Below are 26,549 nucleotides of genomic sequence, written 5' to 3'. Positions count from 1 at the left end.
CGTGTGCCACCACTGCCCGGCAGATCTGGGTTTTTTTTTAAGCAAGCCCTCTAGACTTAGACTTGGAATAGGCAGTCTAAAGTGTGAATGTGCACAACCCTGCACAGAGGCAGCAGGAGAATTTTCTCAGGGCTATGGGTCAGGAGAGGAGAAAAGGCGGGGAGGAAGAAGAAAGAATTCTTAGTGAGCAGATCTCCAAGTGTCCACACTGGGTCACCCAGAGTTACCCCTTTGCTCCAAAGTGCCCTGCCACAATTCCCAGCTGGACAGACAAAAATCACATAAAAACTGCTAAAGGTTCTATTTCCTTCCCTTTGGGAAAGCTCAGGTGCACCAACAATGGGAAGCAGCCCGCCAAGAGGAAATGCAGGGGAGAAGGAGGTGCGTAGAGGCCTCAGGAAAGTCCCAGAAGCTCTGGGATAGCCTAAGGGGCTCAGCACAATAGCTGCCTCTGCCACAGGCTGCATCCCTGCCCCCAGGCTCTACCCTGCCCTCCCCTGCCCACAGACTCTACCCCTTCCCTCCCCCGCCCCCCCCCCCGCCCCCAGGCTCTCCCCCTGCCCTCCCCTGCCCCCAGGCTCTACCCTGCTCTCCCCCTGCCCACAGACTCTACCCCTACAGTCCCCTGCCCCATGGGCTTCACTCTTCCCCTCCAGGGCCCACCTCTCCCCAAGCTCCTTATGCTCCAGCTCCAGGTTCCGATGCAGTGTCTTCAGGCAGCTGTGCTGTCGGATGAGGGCCTCATACTCCGAGGACTGGCGCTCGTACAGGGCACCCAGGTGTTCATGGTCCTGCAGCAGGGCCTCATAGGCCGTTGCCAGTTGCTCCTGCTGCTTCTGCAGACCCTCGTGTTCAGCCTCCTTGGCTGCGTGCTGGCTCTGCAGCACTGTGTACTGCGCACCGAGCGCTGCGTTCTGGGAGCTCAGTGTAGAATTCTCCACCTGCAGGAGAGCAGAGCCCTGTGTGTGGTGAGCAGGCCAAGGACTACCAGCCACAGACGGCACCAGAGGGACCACAAGGCAGACCAGGCATGGGCAATGCTTCTAGAATGTGAGGACTTGGCTCTGGAAAGGGTAGGGGTCGGGGAGGGGCAACATGGCAAACACTGGCCATGAAAAGGTTGTCATCCTGAACTATCTCCAGAAATTGTCCGCCTAGGTAAGCCCGTTACAAGTCATTACTGATTATTTTTAAAGCCTGTTTTCTAGACAAGCCAACAGAAAATCTGTAAGGATAGACTATCAGACCACAAGGTCTGTTATTTTTGTTCTGCTAGGGTCCGCACCGAGGACTTTAAACATGCTAAGCATTTTTACTAGTGGTCCGTATCTGAACCCCTGGTGTTTTAGAACATTCTAACACAATCCCAAAACAGAAAACTGAACAGGGGCCAGAATTCCTCTGATATTAAAGGCAGACAAAGGCTTTTTCTAAGACAAAACAAAGTAACAAATCAGCATCCTATTTTGTGATTTTAACAAAACAAACCCAACCTCTTTGCCAAATACATTTCCTGTTTATTGTCTCTGTCCCATACATAACTTTCCAACTTTTCCCAGAAATTACATTAATGAGCAATTTTTCATTTTCCCACCACCTAATAGCCACAAATAAAACCACGTGATACGTGGGCTGCAATGCTGGCCCTACTGGCTGCTTCCAGCAGACGGAAGCCAGATCACAGCCCCACTTCCCTCTATCAACTTAATACAGCTCTGCCAGGTTGTACAATACAGAAACTGCTTAACCGAGCTTACTTCTTTCCAAATCTCTCTTTTGGTGTGTATGTATGTGCGTATGGGTGCGTGCACATACATGTGCATGTCATGTTCACTTGTATAAACTGAAAAGCAAAGAAATGAAGTTTTAGCCAGACAGCCCTAGGCCCAGCTACAGGAAATGTCTCATGAACCACCCTACTACCTTCAAAGACTCCTGTCTACAACAAGCCTCGAAACAACCACCCAGTCCCCACTGCCCCACACTTGGCAAGGAACCGCCCTGGGTCCCGCTACCTGCAGCTTTGCGGTCTGGGTCTGCAGTGTGGTGGTGTGTTCCTGCAGGAAGGCGCTCTGCTTCTGTAGGGTCAGGATCTGGCTGCTGAAGGCCACATTCTGAGTCTCCAGGTGCTGCAGCTGATCCTTCAGCAGCTGCTTCTCAGCCTGAAGAGCTGCGTTCTAGAGGAGAATCATGCGCCAGTTACCCATGACTGGCATGAGCCCTGGGGTTCCTGAACCCTCAGAGCTGGGGTTCCTCAGGCACGGGAAGTTAACAGCTTTCCTCTTGGAAACAGACAACTAACAGAATTTTCAAAATAGGACACAAGATTACAGGAGCTATTGCCCAGGACCTGAGGCACGCGGCATGCAGGCCACTTTCAGGATTCCATTTGTTTCCTCTGGAATGGAGTACCTGAAGAGTCCTTTTCTGTGAGCTCAAGCCCTCAGCAACGGAACAGGGTACTGAAGAGTGGGAGACTAAGGTTGGAGGGAGAGCTCACTGGCTAAGAGCACTGGCTGCTCTTCCAGAGGTCCCAGTTCAATACCCAGCAACCACACGGCAGCTCAAAACCATCTCTAACTCCAGTTCCAGGGGATCTGACACCCCCACACAGACACAGGTGAAAGTAAGACACCAATGCACACAAAGATAAACTACTTTTAAAAAAGGGTAGGAGACTAACAAAGATCATATGTATCATGTTACCAACCAGGTTAGGAGCCAGGACATGGGCTGCAGGCTGGTGCTACCCCTTATTAGCATGTGACTTTGAGAGAACCTCTAATGTTCTGTCTCAGCTTGTTTGTCTATTGAAAAGCATCACAGTGAACTTCAGAATGTCACTGTTGTCAATCAGGGGGACAAGGGGGGCAAGCACGCACTGGAGAGCTTTCTCTGGTAAGGGCCAAGGGTAAATAAATGCAGGTGCGGTGGTCGTCTCATCTCGATCCCAACAATGAAGGCTGCCGACACCGTGGGAAAGCAGCACAGACCACGTGGCAGTATGAAAGGTGACTGCGTGTCAATAAAGCTTTGTTCAGACACAGCTTGGGCCGTGGTACTGGGAGGTAGCTCTGGAAAACACATCACTGTGGGGATAAGGCTGGTGCACAGATTCTAGGTTTGTTACCGCAGCCAGAGAGGTCAGCCCAGGAGACTGGATGCGCCCCCTTGTATATGAAAGGTACCCAAGGGAACAGCCAGGACAGCTGAGGAAGTGTCCTACTAAATCCAATAGCCTCTGTGGCCTCTGCCATGCATATTCTTTGCAGTGGTGATATACTCTCGGGGCTGCTGCTAATAAGACGTTCAGCTCAAGGGTGGCCCACTCACGCTGCGCTCTAGTTCGATGGCCCGGTCCTTTACACGGAGAAGCTCCATGGTGGCCTCTTTGTGGCTGGGCTCCCAGGCCTCTTTTTCTTGGGGACTGGTGACCACCTTGCCCGTAGGGAGCTTCAGCACATCCTGTGCCTGTGTTCTGTCCTCCTGGGTCTGCCTGAGCTGCTCACGTTCGTCCTTTACCTGCAAGCAGCGTTGGAAAGCATACTCAGGCAGGAAGCAGCCAGCGAGAGCCCCACTAGTAGGGAGGGAGGGACCCCTCACCAAAGCCTCAGACACCCACCCACTCATTACACGAGGAGGGACAGGCCAGATGCTCTCCTTTGCCATGTGTTTCCAACCAGAGAGGACATGAAAGGTGGGGACGTGAACCTATGCCTGTCTTAGCCCCACCTTAGCTACATGATTGGCAGGTTCTGTTGCTTGCCTGGGCCTCCAGTCTACACCACACAACAAAACCAGGCACAGATAGTCACACATCTCACAAGGGCCTTGCCAGCTCTGCGTTTGCCTGACTTCAAATCCCAAGTCAGCTCTGTAACCAGGGAATGTGCCACATGTCTAAAAAGGGAAACGATAACACGTGGCACCAGCCCACCCATACACAGATGGAGATAGCATACACAAGTGTGTGTGTATGTGGAGCTCCTTATTGGCATGTGTGGAAGATGGGAATGAGGGAAGCATATTTATATGCATGTAGACTGTGCACATGTCGCCTGTATGTATGGGAATGCGTTCTTGTATGCATCCAAGAGTTGACACACATATTCATACAAGGTCCTGTCCCATCTAAGGGGCCTTTGAGTCTGCAGGGCTCTGCTTGGTGCTCTGGTCTGTTTCATGTTCCCACACCTTACCAGGAGGTGTGGAACTGCCCTGAGCCACAGCCTCCTCCCTACCATGCATCTGGCTGGCGTGCCAGCTCCTATACCCTGAGGTGGGCACCCTCAGGAGCCTACTGCTCATCCTCATGTGTCCCAGGACACTGCCCCGGTTGTCACAGAGGCCTGACAGGTAGGACCTCAGCCTGGTCCTTACCAGCTGCAGTTCAATCTGCAGTTGGCGATTCAAGCTTTCTTTCTCTTCCACCTGGGCCTCCAAAAACACAATCTTTTCTTCTTTCATGGCCAGTGTTGTCTTCAAGGCCGATTCACTTTTGCTTTCCAAAATCTTGCATTTTCTGAAAATACAAAGATACAATAGTACAGTTTTCATGCTACTTCACCCCAATCTCATCTCCCTGTGTCCCTGCACACACCATTCCCATTTATATGCCACTTGTAGAAGGTGTCACAGGGACCTAGAGCCCTGCCCGGGGTTCCCGGCTGACATGTCCACACCGCTACACTTGGCGGCTACTCCTTGAAGAGGTATGCTATCACAGCCACTTTACAAATGCCTTTCTACCCATCTCAGCAAACACCAGCAACCGGTCCAAGGTCACAAAGCTAGGGCATGGCAGCTCTGCGGCCTCCTGCTGCACCAGACATGTCAAAGCAGGCATTTGAGTCTTGGTGCTTACAAATCCAGAAAAGTCAAGTTATTCAGGAAGGCATCGCTAGGAGAAAAGCTGTAAAATCCATTAAGAGTTGTGGCTCTCCCCAGCTGCAGTCAGTGCAGAGCCTGTCAAACATGCGAGAGGCCCTGGGGTTCACTTCCAGCACCACAGCTGTTTATCGCACACAACAATCTCCTTCCATGCCTCCTTGAGACTCTCTAGGGACAAGACCTGAACTAAGGACAGACACAAGGGTCACGTGATACAGTGACTTCAGCAGTGAAGAATAGATCTCGGCTCAGGCTGAGATCCGGGAGCTCAGAGTCATCGGAGAGCACAGTGTTAGCATGCAGGGGACTGTCCTTACGTGTCACTGTGACTATTCTCCTCCTGCAGCAGCAGCTCCTTGCTGAGGCCAACCTTCTCCAGCTCTTGGCTCAGTTTGTCCAGTTCGCTGGTCAGCTGCTGGCTCTTCAATTTTTCCAGCACCAGGTCCTACGAGACAGGATAATACCACTGTGGACAGGAGTCTGGCAGAGGCATGGCAGGGAGGCAGGGCTTCATGACGGTGTCACCTCTTCCCCAAACCTGGCTGTTTCAGATGTTACAGGCAAGCAAGCGAGGTGACAAGGTGGTCAACTCCTGGATGCTCCATCAGAAGAAAAGGGACAAACACCCTTTCCCAGCTTTCTCGGTGCTAGAAACAACAGACCACACAGCAACATAGGATGGATCCAAAATGTTCTCCTTCTCCAAAACAGATCAGAAATATTCCACTATGCTGACTTTTAGTAGCGAGAATGATCTCTACTAATATGATTGACATTTTAAATTACAAATTTAGCAAGTAATTAAACACTCAATAGTGACAGTGAAAAATAAGCAAGGAGAGAAAGATGGTTTGTTACCATAACTCAGGATGGTCTTGCTGTGTAGCTGAGGCTGATCCTGAACTTCTGATCTTGTCTCTCCAAGTACTAGGTGTACACCACTATGCCTGATTTTACACTGTGGTTTCAGCCTAGGGCTCCGTGCATGCTAGGTGAGCAGGCACCCAACCAAGCCACCTGTCTCCACACCCAAAGGAGTTTATTTTAAACCTTGGCTTTGGTTAATTTTTCAGAATGTGGGCGATGAGCCCAAGGTTCATATCTTCAATCCATTTTGCTTTCATCACCACATATATCTCTGAGAGTAGCTATTGCCTCCGACCTGGTGCCACAGCTAACCCTCCTATCAAATCATAGGCAGGATGGTATCCCCACCACCAAATTTCCCGGCATGCTAGCAGCTGATACCAGGTGAGCAGCTCTGGCCATGAGTTGTGGGTTAGAGCAACATGGATCAGCTCCTGGATGAAGCAGAGACGAGCTGGCATGTGTTTTCCGGCAGCCTTCTAACCTACCACGGTCACTGCCAAAGCCCAGTGCTGATATGGTGGAGCTCTAGGTCAAAGCTGCAGCTGGGCCCTTGGGAGGCAGAGACAGGAGGATCAAGATTTCAAGGCTAGCCTGGGCTATACAAGGATCTAAGACTAGCCTGAGCTATATAGCAAGATTCTGTATTCAAAAATAAAAACAAAAGCAGAACAGCATCCGGGATGGCTAAGTCCCAAGTCAGATGTCCGACGGCTTCAGGACTGTCCTGCGGTGGTGAGAGGGACGTGCATCTGTGTGACAAGCCCTGGGAAGTTGGTAACGCCATTACAGCCCGCATTGCCTGCACTGTACAGACATGGGCTGTGGGAGGCATGCAGCGCTTGCCTCCTCCCTGGCTCAACCTATGTTATCAAGGCTCTGGGCTCACTTTGAAGTCACTTTCCTTCTCACTAGGCACACAACACCCTGCAGCCGCCTCCAGCTGAGCTCCACAGAGTGTCGGGCTTTCTCCCTTGATCTCTTCCTTGTCTACCTGGCACACACTGATGAGCCAGAAAGACAGTCCACTAGGGGATGGTTTAGTTCTAAGCTAGAAGGAGCCAGGCACCCAATCAGTGAACTGCAGCTACCTGGAACTGAACTGAGCTGAAGCCTGCGGGTTGGACCACTCTCTACTAGAGCACACCATGATGAACACACCAACAGCCCAAGAAAAGGTATCAAGGGCAGCAGAACAGATGCCCAGGAAGCAGAAGGGACAAGAGGCTAACGCGCTCACACACGTTGATCCCATCACTCTGCTTCTAGAAACATATCCTTTAAAAAAGAGTCCGATATGTTCGTGAAGTGACAGGAACGTCTAGTACCATGGAAGCAGTAAGAACATGTGGAAACCGGAAGACATCTTAAGAGAGTCCGTTCTGTCCTTCCATTATTTGGGTTTTGGGGATCAAATTCAGATCGTCAGGCTTGTCGGCAAGCAAGCGACACACATATGCCTACACGCACACCAAATGAATGAATGTAAGAAAACCATCACCTAAAACCTGAAACTTATTTCATGTGGAAAAACATAATTAAAAAAAAAAAAAAGCTTAGCCATATGTAGTCTGGCATGGAGCAGCCCTATGATACATGACTGATTCATGATTCTCTTTAATTTATGGTCAATTTTGGGGAATCCTGGTTTTATCTCAGGCTAGCAGTATACACAGTTTAATACTGTCTCTCAATGCTGGGCAAAGGCAGTTAGCTAGAGCTCTGAATTGCAGGCACTCCAGAATGCCATGTGCCTAAGCTTACGTGCAGAAGATTCAGTGTGTTAAGTGCATCTTCCACTTACAGAATCCGATCTATAGTGAGTGACAGGGACACAACCCACGGTGAGTGGAGGAGCACACAGGCACGGGGGCACAGAGTAAGAGAAAAGCATTCCCAGGGGGTTGTTAATGAGCTTCCCCCAGGCTGACTGAGCTACCTTAACCTCACACACCAAGGTCCCCCTTCATTCCAGAACCTCCCATCCTGGAAACAGGCCGAGGCTCACCTCTCTCAGGGTGGTCAGCGTCTTCGTGTGCACAGTGACCTGCTTGGTGAGGTCCCTGTTGTCCTTCTCCAGCTCCTTCAGCTTGCTGGCCGCATCCCGGCAGCGTGCCAGCTCTTTGTCCAGCGCACGGCTCTCCTTCTCGGCTGCTGACAGTTTGGCGGCACTGTCATCCAGGACAGCATCCTTGAGCTCCACCTGCTGCCACAGCCGCCTGGTCTCCTTCTCCAGCAGTTTCTTGTCCTTCTCCAGTTGGGCCACCTCCTGCTCCAGGGCCTTCCTGTCCTTCTCCGCCCCCTCAAGCTGCTTGTTGGTGAGCTGCAGAGTCTCCAAGTCTCGCTTCAGAGACTGGCGCTCGGCCTCCAGCTCGCCCAGCTCCCTCTCGAGGGCCTGGGACTTGTGGCTGCTGCTTTCTAGGCTGTGCTGCAGCCGCAGGTTCTCGGCGCTCACGCTCTGGTAGCTGAGTTCCAGGCGCTCTGAATTCTTGCTTAAAGTCTTCAGCAGCTCCACACTCCTGCGCAGCTCCTCCTTCTCCTGCTCCAGCTGCTGGTTCTCCGTCTCGATCTGTGCCATCTTGGCGCTGGTGAAGCGCATGGCCTCCACCATCTTTCGCAGCTCCAGGTTCTCCTGATCCAGCTGCTTGTTGTCCCGCTCCAGGCCCTCGAGCTGCACAGACACATTCTGCAGGGTGTCTAAGGACTTTCTCAGCGTTCGGTTCTCCAGCTCCAGACCCTCGACCTTCTCAGTGACTGTCTTCAGGGAGGTCACGTTCTTGGCCAGCTGCTCATTCTCCTTCTCCAGACGGTGCAATTCCTTCTCCAGCACCTCTGCCCGCTCTCCCTTCTCCTTGGCCTCCTCCAGGTCTCTGTGCAGCTGCTTCTTCTCTAGCTCCAGTTGGCTGACCTTGCTGCCAGCCTCAGTCACAGCCTGGTGGAGGGCTCTGTTTTCCTTCTCCACATCCTTCATGCCGCTGACCTGTGGCCTCTCCCGCAGTGACCACACAGCCTGGTGGAGGTGGCCCTTCTCCTGCTCCAGGTCCTTGATCTATAAGCAAACACATTAGGTATGACCCAGGCTGCTGCAGGAACCCACACCAGTGATCTGGGTTCAAACAGGAACTGCCAAGTAGAAGTCTTCAATAGCACTCTACGGTGCACCCAAACACATCCATGGCTCAGCAAAACACACTCAACACAGTGAGCATGGCCTTAAACCTAAATGACATGTCTCTTTCTTAAAAGTGTTAGTGATTCCCTTGGTCATGGTCAGCAGAACCCAGTAGATATCCTAGCTGCCTCTATGGCTTTCTCTTGGGCAACACCCTTCTGTTGTCCAGTTTCTTCCTACCATGGATACACTAGACAGGCTGCTGCTTCCTGTGCCTTGGTCCCTTCCCTGTGTCTTCTCTTCACTGACCTCAGTGCCCCAAGGAACCTTGCACAATGGCTCTAAAGAGCCGCTGTACTTGCTTGGCTGTGAGTGCGTTTCCTGGAAGTGTGCTGTGTGGGGTACCAAGCCTTCAAAATCCAGTTTCCCTGACCTCCCTTAATGATGGGCTGTACCTGTAAACTGTAATGAACCATTTCTTCTTCTACATGACCTAGCTTTAGGTCATGGTGTCTGTCACAGCCACAGAAAGAATCGAGAATGTTTGTGTCGGGAACGCTAGTCTTTTCCTTCCCAGAGTCCAAACAAACAACTGTCGAAAGACACTGCCAAGTGTCCATCCCAGACGGGGGAGGGTGGAGACACGGCCATATCCCTCAGCGCCTCTCCTGCTAGCACGAGCACGTTGGGGGGTGATGACGACGACGATGCCTACCTGCCTGGCCTTGTCAGCCTTCAGGGCCTCCATGTCACTCTGCAGCTGCTCCTTCTCCCGGATCAGCTCCTCGCTCAGAGTCTCCAGGTCTTGGCTGCTCTGCTTTTCTCTCTCCAGCTGTGTTTGCAACTTTTCAATCTGCAGATTAAAAGATCCAGCCTGTTGACAGTCAGCCTAACTCAAGCGAGCTGTGTTTGGACAGACAGACAGAGCCTTCTCTGCCCAGGCTATCCCCACAGGCCCTTGAGAAAAAAAGGTACCAGTGTTACTTTGCAGCAAAGTCGCCCCCCCCCCCCCAGTCATGGACTTAACATGGCCTGCACTTCCTGCTCGGGATAAGAGAAGTTACTTGGCAGAGCCCTGCCCTTGTCTGTCCCAGGTTACCCATGTGGCTTTGTGTCTAATCTACCCCATATCTTGCTTTTTTTCTTGACCTCATCTACTTCCACTGTGTCAGACCACATCTCCCAAACACCCAGTGCCAGATTCCCCACAAGTACCGTATGGTTCCCCTTCCCCTCCTTATGCTTGGTGAAAGCTCCTGGACACTTAGGTTTTATCTTCCTAGGTAAACCTATCATCAAACCCTGCCCCTTCTGCCCACGCTACTCCCCCCCCACCACACACACTTCATGGCTGCTGCCCCAGACCAAACTGCACTGTTCTGCCTAGACATTATCTTCCTATTACTTCCTGCCAACACCAGGCTCTGACAGAGGCACCCACCAGTACCCAAGCTCCCGAGAGCACGAGTTATCTGGATAAGAGTTCTCCACATCTTCCAGCATCTGGGTGCCCGTGAGGACTCAGGACCTGACTCAGCAGGGCTGGCAATCCTGTTCTCTGGAGATACTCAAGCTAGTCTACTCTGCTGAGGCTTCAAGCCCAGGCTGTCTCTTCTTGCTGTCACCAACTATATTCAGCATGGGACACAGATGCTGGCCTCAGAGGGGCAAAGCAAACCTGTCCCCCTACTGATGATGTGACTTCGAGTGAGTGCCTGACCATTCATCAGGACCAGACACACTCATGATGCTCAGTTACCACATCTGCCACATCACAGGTAGCTGACCCTCCCTGGAGACTGCAGGGCCCACGCCCAGTTTCTGACTCTACGGGTCTGGGGATCTGCATTTTATGTCATCTTAGTGTGCCTCAGGCTGCTGGTTGGGGGCCACTGCTCTAAAAGCGATGCTGAGAAGCATCGGAAGCTCAGGCCACCATTCAATCTGAACCTTGAAGGTAGAACCAGGGAAGCCCAGTGACCCTCGGAGCACAGGGACTGAGCGGCTGCGGCTCTCCCTTAGCTTGTGGTGTTGTACGGACAAAGGTTCAAGATCCCACAGCTCTGAGAATCCTTGTCTATAAGAACTCTGCAATCTCTCTCCTTCTTGAGGTGCCATCCAGCCTTCTGACCTCATGGTTTGGGGTACCATGATAACTTCCTTTGGGGTCCACCAGCAAGAAAGGCAGGGCCAGTGGGGTGTGCATGCATCATGGTTGTTAAGAGTCCCAGCATGGGACCCTAGGGCAGGTGACTCATCCAGCCATGTAGGTCACGGCTTTCCAGAGGATGCTACAATGTGCCACATACAGGTCTTTTCCAAAATCAAGACCCCCTATCTCACCCGAGACCTGACACGCAGAAGGGAGGCTGAGTTGGCTCAACACAGAACATGCTATGGGGCCAGATATGAGAAGTGGGGTCTGTTATGGAAGAGTACTGGCCCACGGGGGTCAGTGTGGCCTAACACCTTTAAGAAGGGCTGGACACATGTCCCTCTATGCAAACTTCCAAGCCTGTGGGATAAGGCCCCTAGCTCTGCCCTGAGCTATGATGAATACCATACCTTCTGGCCCTCACCACGCCCCCCCCCCCCCCCGAAATATGCTCGACCCCACTCCTAGAGAGCTATGCCAGTCTTTGAGTCCGATGCTGCCACTGCTATCTAAACATGGGATTTTCCTGGGTCCTGCTTAGCTGCTCTGGGGTCACCTCCATCTTTTTCCTTCTTGGTTCTCTGTCCCACATTCTATTGCTCACTGAAGACAGCAAACCCCTCCACCCCCCAGCAAGCTGGCTAGGCTGGGTTGAGAGCTAACTACAGGCTTGTAAGCTTGAGAAAGCTTCTGTCCTTACTGTTGGGGCTCAGACACTTCAGACAGCTGCTCCTGACTTCTCCTAATGGCCCCAAAGCAAGCGTGGCCCTCTTCCTCTGATAATACGGAATCTTTTCCTATTTGACTATAGGAACTGCACCTCCGTGACACTGGTATAAAGTTGCACAAAGACTGGAGGGAGGCAGTGTCTCAAGGACCTAGCAGAGAAACTGCAAGGACTCTAGTGAGCCCTGCCACACAGAGGATGACTGGGGGGGGGGGGGCTGAGCTGGTTGAGTGTGACCGCCTACTGGTGCTCAAGTGCTTATTCACCGAATACAGGGAACTAGGACCAAATGATGGTCAGAGCTGTATAAAAGGACGGAAACGGCTCCTCTACTGGCTGGGCAGACTGCTGTCAGACACACTCTATAGGCAGGACACAGGACAACTCTGGTCTGGGAGAAGCAACCCCCCTTCTAGTGTCCCATTAGTCCCTAACTACTAGGAACTCTGTGGGACGTCACGGCTTTCCTGGGACCACACAGGACAGGACTGGTAAGAGTCAAAGGGCTCAGGGAAAGTAGAAGCTAGGACTGGACATGGGCAGGAGCTGGTGGCAGTGTCCACTGCTTGTGTTTATATACAAAGGATAGTCTATAGAACAGAGGTTACCCACACTGTCCCTAGCCCAGTAAGAAGATAGCCCGGGCTTTCCTGAGAACCCACGGAGTGGGAAGGTCTCATCTTCTTTTATGTCAGCTCTTTTTCATTCTATTCAACACTGAATGCCCATTTATAAGGACATTCCCTGCCTTGGGACCACAAACACCCAAGAGACCAAACCATGTGCTCACTTCTCCCCTTTTCTTTGCACCACAAGACAAGGCATGAGAGAGGGGTGTCTCCTGTTCTCTCAAGTAAGAACAAATCACTTGGCAGCTAAAATGTCACAGGACAATCGTACTTCAAAGGACCATGAGGGTAAATGCAGCTAGATGGTTCCATGAAGGTCCTTTTCACAGCGGGAGGGTTTGGGCCAAGCCCTGTGCGCAGAGGAGAGAAGCAGCAGAGGCAGCATTCCTGGGGACTGGTCTCCTGCCTGCGACCTTGATCCCCTCCCTCCACCACACCAGGACCTTATATGGGACTAAGGAGCAAATCAAGAGAACACAGACATGAGACACAGTTCCTAGGAGAGCCACCAGTAAGGGAATGATCGCTGTCTCCCTGGAGCCTGGCATTAGGTGTGTTAAAGGCCCAGAGGCACGCCATCTCCTGTATCGCACACTGGGTGCCCCATGCCCGCCCAGGGAGGTCACCTTCTTGCTAAGCTGCTGGTTCTCCTTCTCCAGCTCCCCACATTTGAGGCTGCTCTCCTCCAGCGCCAGCGACGCGTCCCGCAGCCCCTGGATGGTACTCTGGAGGCTCTGGTTCTCCTTCTCCAGCTTCAGGATGCGGCTCGAGGCACACTCGTTCAGCTCGAACACGAAGGACTTCCTGGAGGCTGAAGTGCCGAGTCAGTCAGGGTCTAGCATTTCGGGAACCCCTGCTTGCTTCCACCCTCTGACACAAGCCGAGCCCCAAGAACAAGGCATTCCTCTTGTTCTCCATTCTCATCCAATTGGGAATGCTGCTTCAGCATCCAAGACTGAGGCCTATCCACTCAATCTAGAGCTTGAGGAGAAACTGGATTACACTGGAGGCGCCAATCGTGGAACTGATGGGAAGCTGGGTCACCACACTGCTCACTCAACTGACTCAAAGGCTACAGGCATTTTAGGTGCCCACTCCAGGAGCAGTGGGCATCTTGGCTGCTCAGCAGGGAGGGCAGAGTGACCAGCTGACTATGAGTGAAGCAAAGTGGTGCCTATGTATATATGCCTATAGCTGCCAGCCCGGGGATAGAACCTGGGCAGCTTGTGTATATACGCCTGTAGTTGCCAGCCTGGGCTAGAACTGGGCAGCCTGTGTATATATATGCCTGTAGCTGCCAGCCTGGGCTAGAACCTGGGCAGCCTGTGTATATACGCCTGTAGTTGCCAGCCTGGGCTAGAACTGGGCAGCCTGTGTATATATGCCTGTAGCTGCCAGCCTGGGCTAGAACTGGGCAGCCTGTGTATATATATGCCTGTAGTTGCCAGCCTGGGCTATAACTGGGCAGCCTGTGTATATATATGCCTGTAGTTGCCAGCCTGGGCTAGAACTGGGCAGCCTGTGTATATATGCCTGTAGCTGCCAGCCTGGGCTAGAACCTGGACAGATTTCTTCCAACCTCACAGTTATGTTGAAGAAAAGTCAGACAATACACTGCTTTAGATGTCTCAGTGAGATGAGGTAAATGTCTCTGCATTTACACACCCCAGGTATGCAAGTAGTACAGAGATATGCACGCAGGCAAAAACACCCATGCACACAAAATCATGTGATCAGTGAGATGGCTCAAGGAGTAAAGGTGCCTGATGACCTGGGTTTGGGGGTCCTCACGTGGTAGATAAATAACCAATCCCCACAAACTGTCCTCGCTTCCAGGTATGCACACGTGTATAAATAAATCTAATTTTTAAAATTTAAAAAAAAGAAAAAAATCTATCATGGCCATTGACTTAAAGGGTTCATAAACTACACCAAGCAGTATGAACTGACCAGGCCTTTGAAGCTGGCCCTGATAAAGTCTGCACTGCTTCTCCAGTCCACCAGGGGGCAGAAGTTCTTCTTGGTGGACTTGAACTTCTGAGCCATAGACAATGCCTTCTCCCCACCCACCCCGTGTGGCTCCCAGACACCTCAGCTTGGTATACAGGCACCAAAGCAGACACAGTTCAGTGTCCACAGAAACAAGCTAATGCAAGGCTTTCATGTTCAGAGCTGGTAGGAGCACTGGAAGAAATGACCTCGGTCGTATTCTCAGGGATTTTTATTGCTCTTTCAAACCTAAAACAAGCCAAATGCCCAAGCCTGCTCTGTCAAGTGCTCAGTCAATACTAACTTGTTAAGTCGGGTGCATGGGAAAGGTGAACGTGGCTATTTTCAAACACAGGAATTGGCTTATTGTTTGCTGGGCGCTGGAGCTTCCTGCTGCAGTGCTGACTGGGGTCCCCCACCCTTCCCATAACGAACAGCTTATCTCAGGGTACCGACAGAGGGCAGCAGTGCAAGCCAGGAAGAATGACTCTCCTCCCTCCCCTTCCCCAAGATCATAAGGATCATAAGAGCCGGAGACTAGGGAGAAGAGGCCACTTAGCATCCCCACCAGGGAGACAGGAGAGGCTGCATCCATCCTGCCCAATTATGCAAATGAACATGGCAAATAATATCCAGGGTCCATTTATAATAAGGATTAGTGACCACTGGGGACACTTCTGGTGTCAGGGCTTTCTGTCATCAGCAAAGAGCTGTGATCTGGAAGCTTCAGAGTGTCCATATGGAAAACCCAGAAATCCCAGCACTTCATCTAGAGTTTACTTCTGGGCATCGGGGCTGCCAGGCCACTCATGTTTCCCCTGGGGATGACCATAATGAAACAGCTCCAAACGGCACTTGAGGAAATTACATTTACTCGTGGAGAATGGATAGGCTGTTAGAAGCCGCAGACGCAGTCACAGGCTCAGCTCCTGGATGAGCAGCGGCTCTGTGGGGTCCCAGCACCGGGCGCTACGTACCATCGGACAGGTCTGCGTGCTTGGACAGTTGCTCCAGCTCCCAGCCCAGGTGGGCCGACTCGTTCATGCTCTGCTTCTGGGCGATCTCCAGAACCATATTTTCTTCCAGCAGCTCCTCGATTCGTTTCTTATCTGTGTCCCGATCCTGGGGTAGAAAGAGGCAACGTAGGAGAGAGGGCCGACTGGTCTCAGAAGCGAAGTACCAACTACCATCCGCTCAGGACACAGTGCTTCCTTCCAGACAGAGAGCTGCACACAAACACCCCCACTCAGGGCCCCACGGCAACAGGGAGCACTACTAGAGAGTCCCTTGACCTGGCCACTTAGGTCAAGAAGGAAATTCTAAGGTCCCAGTGAACGCTCTGAACGTAGGAACACAAGGAACAGTGCTTTGCCACGTGACACTTGGTGACAGGACACTTGTCAGCCCTAAGGTAGGTCTCTGCACCCTCAAGTGCTGTGACGAGATGACATGCCAGTGCTCAACCCATTCAAGAGCCATTGAGGACCCTTGAAAAAGACAATATGTGTTCACTCTTGCAGAAGCAACACATTAAGTCAGGTCCTAGCTGTTTTGAGGGCACTAAGTGCTCACTCAAGGCACTGAGTGCTGCAAGCTCTTCTCTTAACTCACAAGCTGCTGGGAGGCAGCAAACTCAGAAGCTGGCACACTAGAGGAGCTCGCCCCTCCTACACCCCCACCACGGCTTCTGCACACGGCACCTGCTTCATTCATACCAGTTCCAAGTCATGCAGTTTGGATTTTAGCTGCAGGTTCTCTTTCTCTAGCTCGTGGACTTTGTCACTGCGAGCCCGGGAGGCGGTCAGTTGCTCCTCCAACATGGCCTTGGTCTCGATTAAGATAATGTTGTCCTCTCTCAGTTCCTGAAGAGCAAACACCAACAGGAGAGCCATCAGATAAGGCCAGGGTCATGACCCTAGGACTTCCAAATAAAGTGCTTTCAGGCCCCTGAAGCCAGGCAACCAGGTGAGGGATACACATGGTGGGAAGCTCTGCACCCAGACCTTGTCAGCCTCACCCATTCCCTTGAAGCCAGGCACATAGACTCTCAAAGGAAAAAGTTCAAGAATGAAGAAAATATTTAACAGTGCTGGGGTGCAGATCAGCGTGTGCTCCCCGGCACAGCAGATAATGAGAACTCTGGGAAAGCAGCCCTTCCTCAAGGTCTTCCAGTCAGTCAGATGATCCTCAACTTGGACCCCACTGGAAAGTGGGCTCTAACGACAGTGTGGGTCACCTCTGACCTGGTTTCCTGCCGAGGGGAGGGAGCCCAGGACGAAGTCAGGGCCAGTCAAGTCGCAGCAGAGGAAATACAAATCCCACAGACAGATGCAGGCAGAAACTGGCCTCTGCGGGCATCATAGGAAGAGGCCAGTCTATGAGCCATGTCTGTCAGACCTTGCCGTCCTGAGCATCTCATGTCCCATGAGCCCTCCTCAGCAATGCTTGGTGTCCTGAGTGGGGGTGGGAGTGGAGCGGCCTGCATGTCTCTTACATCTTCACGGTTTGTTAACAGTACACACCGGGAACTGTCACCTTCCTCGGTGGGGAAGGTTCTCAAGGCTTGTCCCACTCACAGACTGCAACAAGGACCAGGGGTGGAGCTTGCCCTTACCCACCGTGTGTTCATTCTCCTACACAGGCCTGAATCCAAGCTTCCCAGGAGAGGAAAACACTCATGGGCATGGGTGTGATCAAAGCTGGCCCTGGGGACGCAGCTCGTTGATTCTAGAGTCTCCATGCCAACAAAGATCGCATCACTGGGGCTGGTTCTCTCTCAGCTGCTCCTCATAGCACCCCTCAGAGGGCAAGGCAGGGCCAGCCTCTTCCCGCAGAGGGAAAAACAACCCAGTACATGAAAGAAGGTGCCCAAGTCACAGGCCTGCTGTGGGCTGAGGCTGAAGTTCCCATTTAAGCTGTGGGCTCAGACTTTTCTCCATGACCCTCAGCTTCTCAGGGGCCTCTGGGGAGTAAGAGGCCAACGCTGCCACCAACGACATAAGACAGAGAACACGGAGGATCCAGAATCAGAGAAAGTCCAGCATGGTCTTTGTGGTCACTGTCCACCCTGTGTCTAATAAGGTCTACCCAGCAGCCCCAATTTCAGCCTCACTATTCAGACTTGGTAAACAACCACAAGACAGGCTGTATGTCTATCCGCACCGTCAACTCCTACTCAGACTTCAAGATCCATCCTGAACGACTCCCTCTGAGGACTTGGAGTAGACATTATCCTGTTCACTAAGTCAAGTCCTCTTCCCCAACTCGGGAAGTCTTGGAAAGGAACTGTTTCACTTCTGCTCACTGAGTCTTGTAGCAAGAGGAGATGGAGGTAGCCTACGTGGTGGCCCTTGAAGGACTCAGATACTAAGACAAGCAGGGACAGCACCTAAACAACTTTCAAACTGCCTCTGCTTTGGGCTCAATGTCCCCAGTATTAGGTAATGACATTCTACCCTGCCTTATACATCTACCACTTCACAGGACAGCAACCAGCCAGGAAAGACGCTGTACTTAAGCTCCTGACGGCCAAGAACTTCACTAGCAGTCTGCAGGGCTGAGAAGCTGACTCCATGGCTCTGGGCAGCTGTCTGGCACACCTATCTGTCCCAACCAGGAGGCTGTTATCAAGTCCAACCCTGCCCTGCCTGCAGCTGGGGAGGTTATACAGCCATAGGTTAGACTAAAGGTCCTGTCTAACTAAAGGTTAAACTTGAAAGAGTAACTGAGGGGGCAGCGGGCCAACCCCATTTCTGCCACGAATTCTGGCTGTAGGAACTCTCAGACTGGATAACTGCCTACGTGAAAATGTGGGTTAATAATGTATACACAACTCTGATTACACAACGCCTGGACTCACGAGCTCTCCAGTCACAGGCACTTCACACCTGGGAAGGACAAAGTTCAATCCAGCACTCGCCCACGAAGCAGCTCCTTGTTAACACATAAAAATTGTTTGGCAAGGGCTTAGGGGTGTTGCTGAACAGTGGAGGACATGCCTCGCATACATGAAGCCCTGGGCTCTGTCCCTAACACTGGAAAACAAACGCATACAACAAAAATTAACTGGTTTCCCAGAGTGCCTCATGACCCCCCACGAACACTGAAAGGAATATGGAGTCAAAGAAAGTCTCCTTTCCAGTGAGCTTGGGATTGCAACACACAGGGCTCCTGGCGTCCACTGCAACAGAAAGCCCAGGGATGCCGAGGGAAGCAAGAGCGGAGCCACCGGACCCATGGCAACAGGCCTCTTGCTCCTTCCTGCCCTGTCTCTATCCCTCTTAGCCCCACTGCCATGGAGAGTCAAAGGCAGGGTATGTTCTACCCTGACCCTGAAGGCCTGCACACCTGAAGCAAGGCCTGACCTTAAGAAATGTAGGGACCAGAGCAGAAGCCAAAGGTCCCCTCTGTCCTGTTCAACTTGACAGGTCTCATCACAGTGCCCAGAAGTCAACAGAGAGACAAAGGAAACCCCAAGGCAGAAAGAACAGAAGACTGCCCAGCCAGCATATGAGTTCCCCTCAGCCAGCTCCCTGGAATTTAACACTCCTCACTTGGGACATGACTGCTTAGTTGGGCACGAACTGTCGGAGGCTGGGGTCCCCCATAAGCACCTCTAGTTCTCCTGCACCACCCTTACCCCCTTTTCTTCTCCTTAATGGCCAAGGCTCCCCCTCTGGCAGCCACTCAAGGCTCTGGAGACTGCCAGCCACATTCCGATCCCAGACCACTTGCTTAGCAACTGTGTCGCCTTTTATTGTCTGGAGAAAGGAGGTTGCTACACCTCACAGGGTCACTGTGGGCCTTAAACGGTACGGTGGAACTAGAGCTAAAGGCAGTTCGTGTTCTACAGTCCCTACCGCTCACCTAAAGGCCACACTACACATCTTCTCTGTAAAGGACCAGAAAGCAATACTCTGTTGGGGCCAGAGGATGGGGCATTGTGTGCCAATAAAACTGTACCCACAAAAGCCAACGGTGGGCTGGGTTTAATCTACAGACTACAGTTTGCTGCTTGTGAGCCGAGAATGTCACTGGGGCAGAGGCCTCACTATCAGAGAGGCACATACTATCTGCCTGGGCATACAGTCTGGTCAGGAGACACAGAAACATGTATCATCACAGTAATACCTTACTTCACACACCAACCAGAGTGGCGGGGTGGGGGGAAGGGGGTCTTATCAAAAAAACGGGAAGTACAGGATTTGCTGAGCTCACAGACCCAGCCCTGCACTCTGGCCCTAAACTTCTGAATGAATGAGCACAGGAGAGGCAGACATCCTGGGAAGTCAGCTGCAGGGGCCCAGGGTGGTGGCTGCAGTGGGGGATCAGGGGTAGCACTGAGTACTGGACAAAGGGAGAGCATGAAGTCATTCCGGAGATATGAAATTTTACACACACACACACACACACACACACACACACACACACACAAAGTATATGGTGGACCATTGGAGAGGGCATCCCAGGAGTAGACCAGGGGACTGAGCAGCATAGCTAGTTTAGATTCAGGGAGGGCTTCTGTGTACAGCTGCCGGAACAACCAGAGCAAGCCAAGAGAGGTCAACTAGAGACATGCACAGACTTCGGATACCTACTGAGGACAGCAACATGCTGAGAGATGGGAACGCAGGTTTAAGGGATGATGGGCCCCTGGGCCTGACCCTGGTGGGGTGAGGTGAGGAGAAAAAGAGGATGTGAACTCCGCACAAGTGCAAGGAAAATGACTGAACTCCACAGTCAGCACAGGCGGGCATGGAGGGCAGACAGTGATTATGGACACATTAACTGAGGCTCCTATGGGACGGAGATCTGAAAGCAGGAAAGGGTCCAGCCCAAAGCTCAAGGCACTGGGCACTAGGAACCTCAGGGTACAGGGGAGTAAATCAGCCTGGGGTCAGGGCAGGAAAGACCAAACTCTGTCCCTTCCTGACCCTGGCCCCTCCCCCCACTACTGTCATCTTAGAGGTGTGATCTCAGAATGGGGGTTATAGGAAAGAAACATGTTGGAACTGGTCATTAACTCAGCTCCTAAGGACCAGGGCCTTGCCAGTGACCCACCCATCTCTCTGGCTGCCGCTTCCCTGCAAGACCTGTTCCAGGGCTTTCATCTCCACTTGGGCTTCTCTGCAGGGAAGGGCTGGCTAGAATAAGCTTGCTGCAGGCATGCTTCTGTGCCTGGGAGGCCAGGGCAGGACACACTCCTCCTTCCGTAACAGGACAAGACTTGCCCAGCACTTGGCAGAACAGTGTATGGCTGGGTCTCTGCCCCCTCTGATTAGTTCGAAACTAGCACTTCCTAGAGAGCTGTGCATCTACACAGCACAGGGAAGACCACAGCCACTGTGCTCAAGATGCACACAGCATCTGATCGGCTACCTTCTGCTTTATGCAGAATTTTAAAAATATTTATTGTTATGTATATAGTATTCTGCCTTCATATACGCCTGCACATCATTATAGATGGTTGTGAATCACCATGTGGGTGCTGGGAATTGAACTCAGGTTCTCTGAGTTAACAGCCAGTGCTCTTAACCACTTAAACCATCTCTCCAGCCCCTTAGGCAGAAACTCTAAGCCAATCAGGAAATACTGAAAAACCTCCCAGGCTGTATCGCTACCCTACAACCCTGACTGAGACCCTCTTGCCCCAGGCAGCGGCCCTGAGGACCACTGTTTTCAAAGGGAAGCCACAAGGACCAGCTATGTACCCATTCCACACCTTTTCCCTTCTCCAGGGTGGTTACACTGCTCCCTGGATGCAATTTCCATCCTTCTGAGAACTAGACCAGGAACCACAGAAACGCTGTTGCAGTTTAAGAACAAACTGTAAATCTTGTGATCCAGATTTTACTCATGAAATCCAATTTGCTATGGCCCTCGGACCCGAGCTCTTCCTCACCTCCCCCTCCTCCTCCTCCTCCACCGGCACCGACACGTTCTTCCTCTGGGCATCTGCACTGGTGTGCTCTTCATCATCATCCATCAGAAAGGATGGCTCAGTCAGCCCCCACCGTTACCGAGAAGGGTCACAAATGGGGACAGCTGGTGTGAATGTGACAGCTAAGCAAGCCAGACTCTCACTTAGAGGAGCTTGCCCACCTGCCCATCATAACTAACTTGATCCATGCCAGTCCCAAGGAGAGTGACCCTCAGGCTTCTCCCTGCATTCTCCCTACAGCAAAAAAATCTCTACACAGCAATGGTTTCTTTCACTGGGTGCAGGGGTTCCCAAAGATCTTATGCCTGTTGCTATGTAAGGTAGAATCCACACCCAGGGTTGGAAGCCCACAGGAACAGAGCAGACCACAGACAGGTATTAAGTTCTGTAATTCTCGCCTATGGAAGTGAGCATCCCGCAGCCGAGAGCCTCTGTAGCAAAGTGTTATGGTAGCACACGCCTGTAATTTGTGCATGTTGGAGAGTGGAAATCCACAGGTCAAGCAGGCCAGAGGTTGGAGCTAAGCGTCTCCTCAGTGACTTTTTTACTTTATTTTAAAAACATACTAAAACAGGGACCCTCCTATACCTGCCTCCCCAGTGCTGGGATCACAGGAGCAGTCCAAACTCAGGCCCTCCTACTGTGGAGCAGCATGTTACCAACTGAGCCATCACTAATCCTCACCTTTGAAGATGAATGTGCATGTTTATTTTATATGAGTGTTTTGCCTGTATTAATATTGGGGCACCACATACCAGAGAGGTCAGAAGAAACCATTGAATACCCTGGAACTAGGGTTAGACAGGGTTAGCTGCCATGTAGATGCTGGGAATTGAACCTGGGGCCTCTGAAGATCAGCCAGTGCTCTTAATCACTGTTTAGCTGTCTCTCCAGTCTGAAATGTGTGTTCTTTAACAGGTCCCTCAGCTGATTCAGGCCACAGCTTGAGAAGAAGAGCTAAGATGCAGGGAAGGAAGGTGTTTCATAGCTTCAAACTAGCATTTCTGTTTCATAATTAAGTTGATGTGGCTGACCAGGTATGCACCTATTCAAAGGGCTAATGGCCCCTTTCTCCATTGAGTTAAACTGTCTGTGTGTGTGTGTGTGTGTGTCCTCTGTTTTTCTCCGCATTCACTTGAGACAGTCTCTCACTGAACCTGGAGCTCACTATTTCTTTGGATGACAAACCCTACTATTCCTTCTTTCATCAGAGGTGCTGGTGGGCCCAGGCCTAGTCCTCTGATGGAGGGACAGTTACCTCAATCCCTGAAGGCCCAGACAACACCAGGACCTTCAGGGAAAGCAAACTACCCAAAGTCTCCAAGCCACACTTGACCTTAGGGCCAAAGCACACTGGTGCACAGGCTAGTGGGGGCCGGGAACAGCCTATGTCTACAGAAAGTACAGTGGTTACCAGGTCTGCAAATGCACCACCACCCAAGAAAGATTCTAGTAAGTATGATTCTTCAGCTCCTGGTGTGTGTCAGGACTGTTCCGGATGCTGAGAATATGTATCCATCAGCAGCACGAAACCAAGCTCCTTTCCAGAAAGGCCTTTCTGGTGGGACTCAGGAAAGCAGGGAGAGGCTTAAGTGTCAGCCCAAAGGAGCTTCTGAGGTAGACACCAGCATTCCACCCGCTGGACTGCTGGGGAATAATCCTTTTGTACACTGGGAAAATGGGCGGCTCCCATTGTTAATAAAAAGTTAACAGGCTAAGCAGAACTTTCAGGACAGAGAGATTGTTGGAAAGAAAGGAAAAGTCTGAGGAGTCTCAAGCCAGAAGCACCATGGGAAATTCATAGATGAAGCAAACCAGCCTCGGGGCAGCACACAGATTAATAGAAATGGGTTAGTCTGAGTTGTAAGAGCTGGCTGGAGACAAGCCTAAGCTAGTGACCCACCATCTATAATTAATAGCAAGTCTCTGTGTGGTTATTTGGGAGTGACGCTGGGAAACAGAGAAACTCAGCCTATACTAGACGTTGAACAAGGATGGTACACTCTGCATACCTTGGCTGGCTGGGCCGCCAAAAGCCTCCAAGTTCCCTTTGCATTGTTCACCATGGACACACCAGGACTGCATAAAACCCTGACCTCATCCCAGGTACTGATTGCCCTGCTGGTTGCTTTCTCGGGCTTCTCAGAATTTGACTCCTCTGCATGGTACCCCCAACTTGGAGCTGTTCCCCATCATCTCAGGCTCTTCTTTTTCCTGTGGTCTCCCAGGAAAGCACTTCTGATCTTGGCCTGTGTCCTGAGGGGGGCTCTCTGTACAGCACCTGCATAGCACTCGGACACCACAACCTGATTGCAGGCTTACTTACCTGCTTCTCACCAGACATGGAGCTTTAGGAGGGGACTGGCAGTGTCCCTGTCATTCCCATGGCTGTCTCCATATTGTTCAATGTCACCACAGGGCAAGTGTGCCAGCAGGAAAGGGAAGTCCCACAGCAGGGATGACAGAGGGCTGCTAGACCTGTGCTCAGTGACCCCAGAAGCTACCCAAGCTGAGGCAGTGAGCAGGAAGGCAAAACCCATTCTCAAGTTGGGGGGAGGAGGGAGATGGCCCAGTGGTAAAGGCATTTGCTATGTAAGGTTGACAAATCAAGTGCAATCCCTGGAACCTACATCAAAACTAGACACAAGGGGGCGGAAGGGCAGCTCAGTGGTTAACACTTAGTCCCCAGCACCTGTCTCTATAGAGCAGCTCATAACTACTGCTAACCTCTGACCTCTGTGGACACCTGCACATACATGCACACAGCCCCCCCCATACACCATTAAAAGTAAAATTAATCTTTCCAAAAAAATTCAAAAGGCTAGACATGGTGGCACACATTGGTTGTTACGAGACTCCTACAGTGATGTGGGAAGCAGAAATGAGAGAACAGGATGGAGGCTCGCAGACCAGCCTGCCTGGGGAGATGCAGGGGCAGGGGTACCCGGCTGGCCTGGGGAGATGCAGGGGCAGGGGCACCCAGGCAGCCTGGGGAGTGCAGGGGCAGGGGCACAGGCACCCGGGCAGCCTGAGGAGTGCAGGGGCAGGGGCACCCGGGCAGCCTGGGGAGATGCAGGGGCACCCGGCTGGCCTGGGGAGATGCAGGGGCAGGGGCACCCGGGCAGCCTGGGGAGTGCAGGGGCAGGGGCACCCGGGCAGCCTGGGGAGATGCAGGGGCACCCGGCTGGCCTGGGGAGATGCAGGGGCACAGGCACCCAGGCAGCCTGAGGAGATGCAGGGGCACAGGCACCCGGCTGGCCTGGGGAGTGCAGGGGCAGGGGCACCCGGGCAGCCTGGGGAGTGCAGGGGCACCCGGGCAGCCTGGAGAATACAGCAGCATAACCACAGGAAGGACTCTCTCTACCTCAACAAGGTAGGAGAGGCAGATGCCGGAAGGTCATCCTGATCTCCACACGTACTCTGTGTGTGCCCACACTTACAAACGCAATGAGTAAAGTAACGCTAACAGCCGGCAGGGCTTCCACTGCCTTGGGGTAGACGAGGGGACCTGCGTTCCACATGGCTCATTTTTAAAACTTCATTAGAAGCAGTATTTTTATTTTATGGATGGTGGACACTGAGGCCTAGCAAACAGCCCAGAAATTGCAAGCCTTAAGAAACAAACCAAACAAACAAAAACCAAAACAAAACCACAGACAGAAGTCATCATCATGTTATTATGACGATTGGTTTGATGTCAACTTGACACAAGCGAGAGGCATTTGGGAAAATGGAATCTCAACTAAAAAAAAAAAAAGCCTCCAAAAATGGCTTAAAGCTGAGTTTACGGTTCATTTTCTTAATTAGAGATTGATCTAAGAGGGCTGTTGTGGGTGGTGCCTGAGCTGAGGAAGCCATGGCTTCTCCATCAGCTCCTGCTTCAGGTTCCTGTCCTGACTTCCATCAACGATGAACTGTGAGCCGCAATATAACATAAACCCTTTCCTCCCCAAGTTCCTTTTGGTTACAGTGTCTACCACAGTAATAAAAAACCCCAGGACAGTCATAAAGTGGAGAAAGAAAACTCTACAAAGCACGGCTGTTTGTCAGTCGACCCCATTCCCCTCACCCACCCAACATTTGGAGATGAGAGAAGGGCTCAAGGGAGACCCAGGAAGGACTCAGGCAGGTGGGCTGTGCAGAAAGCGGCCACTGCTCTCTCCTCAGATCCTCCAAGGACACATGCTTGGTGGCTGTGCCCAACAGCAGTGGACGGAAGCCTGTCTGGCCACCTCACTCTGTCTCGAGGGTGACCACTCACCTCCATGCGAGCCTTGTAGAAGTCCACATCATGCAGCTTCTCCTTGCAGCGTATCAGTTCCATCTCCAGCCTCTCCACACGGTTCGCCTTTTCCCTCAGCGAGTCAAGCTCATCCCGATAGGCCCGGGCTGAGCGGGCATCAGCAGCGAGCTGAATATTCTGTGGGTGCAAGAAGGTGAAACCCCAGCTTAAGACACTCATTTGAGGATCCAATCCCTACAGCCCGGGATCTCCTGATGGCCAAGGAGCTCCATGTCCATGCACCCTGCATGGTCTCCCACGCTTTCACGAACACACATGGTTGGCATCCTGAGAAAGCTCTCAGAACAACAACTGTGAACGCTTTGCTGGACAAATCCCGTGCTACATTTGTGACCCCCTGGGACCGGTTATTGGGGAACCCCAGCCTCAGCCCAGGCCTTGTGCTTACATCTTGCTTGGCCTTCTGAAGCTCCAGGACCAGCTGGTCCACCTCGTGTCTGGTATCTGCAAGCTGCTCCGTCTTCTCTTCCCTGCACGGGTGATTAGGAGAGAGTGAAGGAGAGGATGTTTCTTGGCAGGCTCAGGGGAACAGGCTGCTACTTCTAGGACCACAGAGGGGAAAGGAGGGCACACAGGCTTCCAGGAGCCTGTGAAAATATTCCTGTGTATTCTGTATGCTAGTACACAACGTGCATACCCACATGTGTGTACATTCACTTGTGCAAGTGCATGTAGTATTTATAGATTTGATAGTCCATGTCTTTCTCTATGCCCTCCATATCATTTTCTTGAGACAGAGTCTCTCATTAAAACAGGAACTTGTGTTTCAGCTAGACTAGCTAGCCAGCAAGCCCTGGGGACCCTTCTGTCCTCAACCCCAGTACAGGGTTACAGATGTGCTGTTATGTGGGTGCTGGGATCCCAAACTCTGCAGGCACTGTACCCACTAGGCCATCTCTCAAGATCAAAACTCTTGGGTTTCTAAAAAGCACCCTTA

The 26,549-nt window shown here is 51.9% G+C and overlaps 1 protein-coding gene across 2 annotated transcripts in view; it reads right to left on the bottom strand.

The window, feature by feature from the left end:
- The window catches only part of Ccdc88c (coiled-coil domain containing 88C), a 126,428-nt gene that overhangs the window by 36,934 nt on the left and 62,945 nt on the right, over positions 1-26,549 (bottom strand). For both annotated transcript variants that reach the window (XM_075947472.1, XM_075947471.1), the window contains exons 9-20: positions 26,001-26,082; positions 25,571-25,729; positions 16,085-16,231; positions 15,347-15,491; positions 13,007-13,191; positions 9,585-9,722; positions 7,766-8,806; positions 5,208-5,335; positions 4,381-4,522; positions 3,334-3,522; positions 2,016-2,177; positions 664-941 (exon numbers count right to left, since the gene is read on the bottom strand). In XM_075947472.1, the coding sequence (XP_075803587.1) occupies positions 664-941; positions 2,016-2,177; positions 3,334-3,522; positions 4,381-4,522; positions 5,208-5,335; positions 7,766-8,806; positions 9,585-9,722; positions 13,007-13,191; positions 15,347-15,491; positions 16,085-16,231; positions 25,571-25,729; positions 26,001-26,082 (2,796 nt within the window). The remainder of the gene's footprint in view (positions 1-663; positions 942-2,015; positions 2,178-3,333; positions 3,523-4,380; positions 4,523-5,207; positions 5,336-7,765; positions 8,807-9,584; positions 9,723-13,006; positions 13,192-15,346; positions 15,492-16,084; positions 16,232-25,570; positions 25,730-26,000; positions 26,083-26,549) is intronic.

This window comes from Microtus pennsylvanicus, chromosome 14 (assembly GCF_037038515.1).
Source record: "Microtus pennsylvanicus isolate mMicPen1 chromosome 14, mMicPen1.hap1, whole genome shotgun sequence".
NCBI classification, from domain to species: domain Eukaryota; kingdom Metazoa; phylum Chordata; class Mammalia; order Rodentia; family Cricetidae; genus Microtus; species Microtus pennsylvanicus.
The sequence above is the reverse complement of the archived record's forward strand: the minus strand, read 5'-3'. Positions and strand labels throughout refer to the sequence as shown.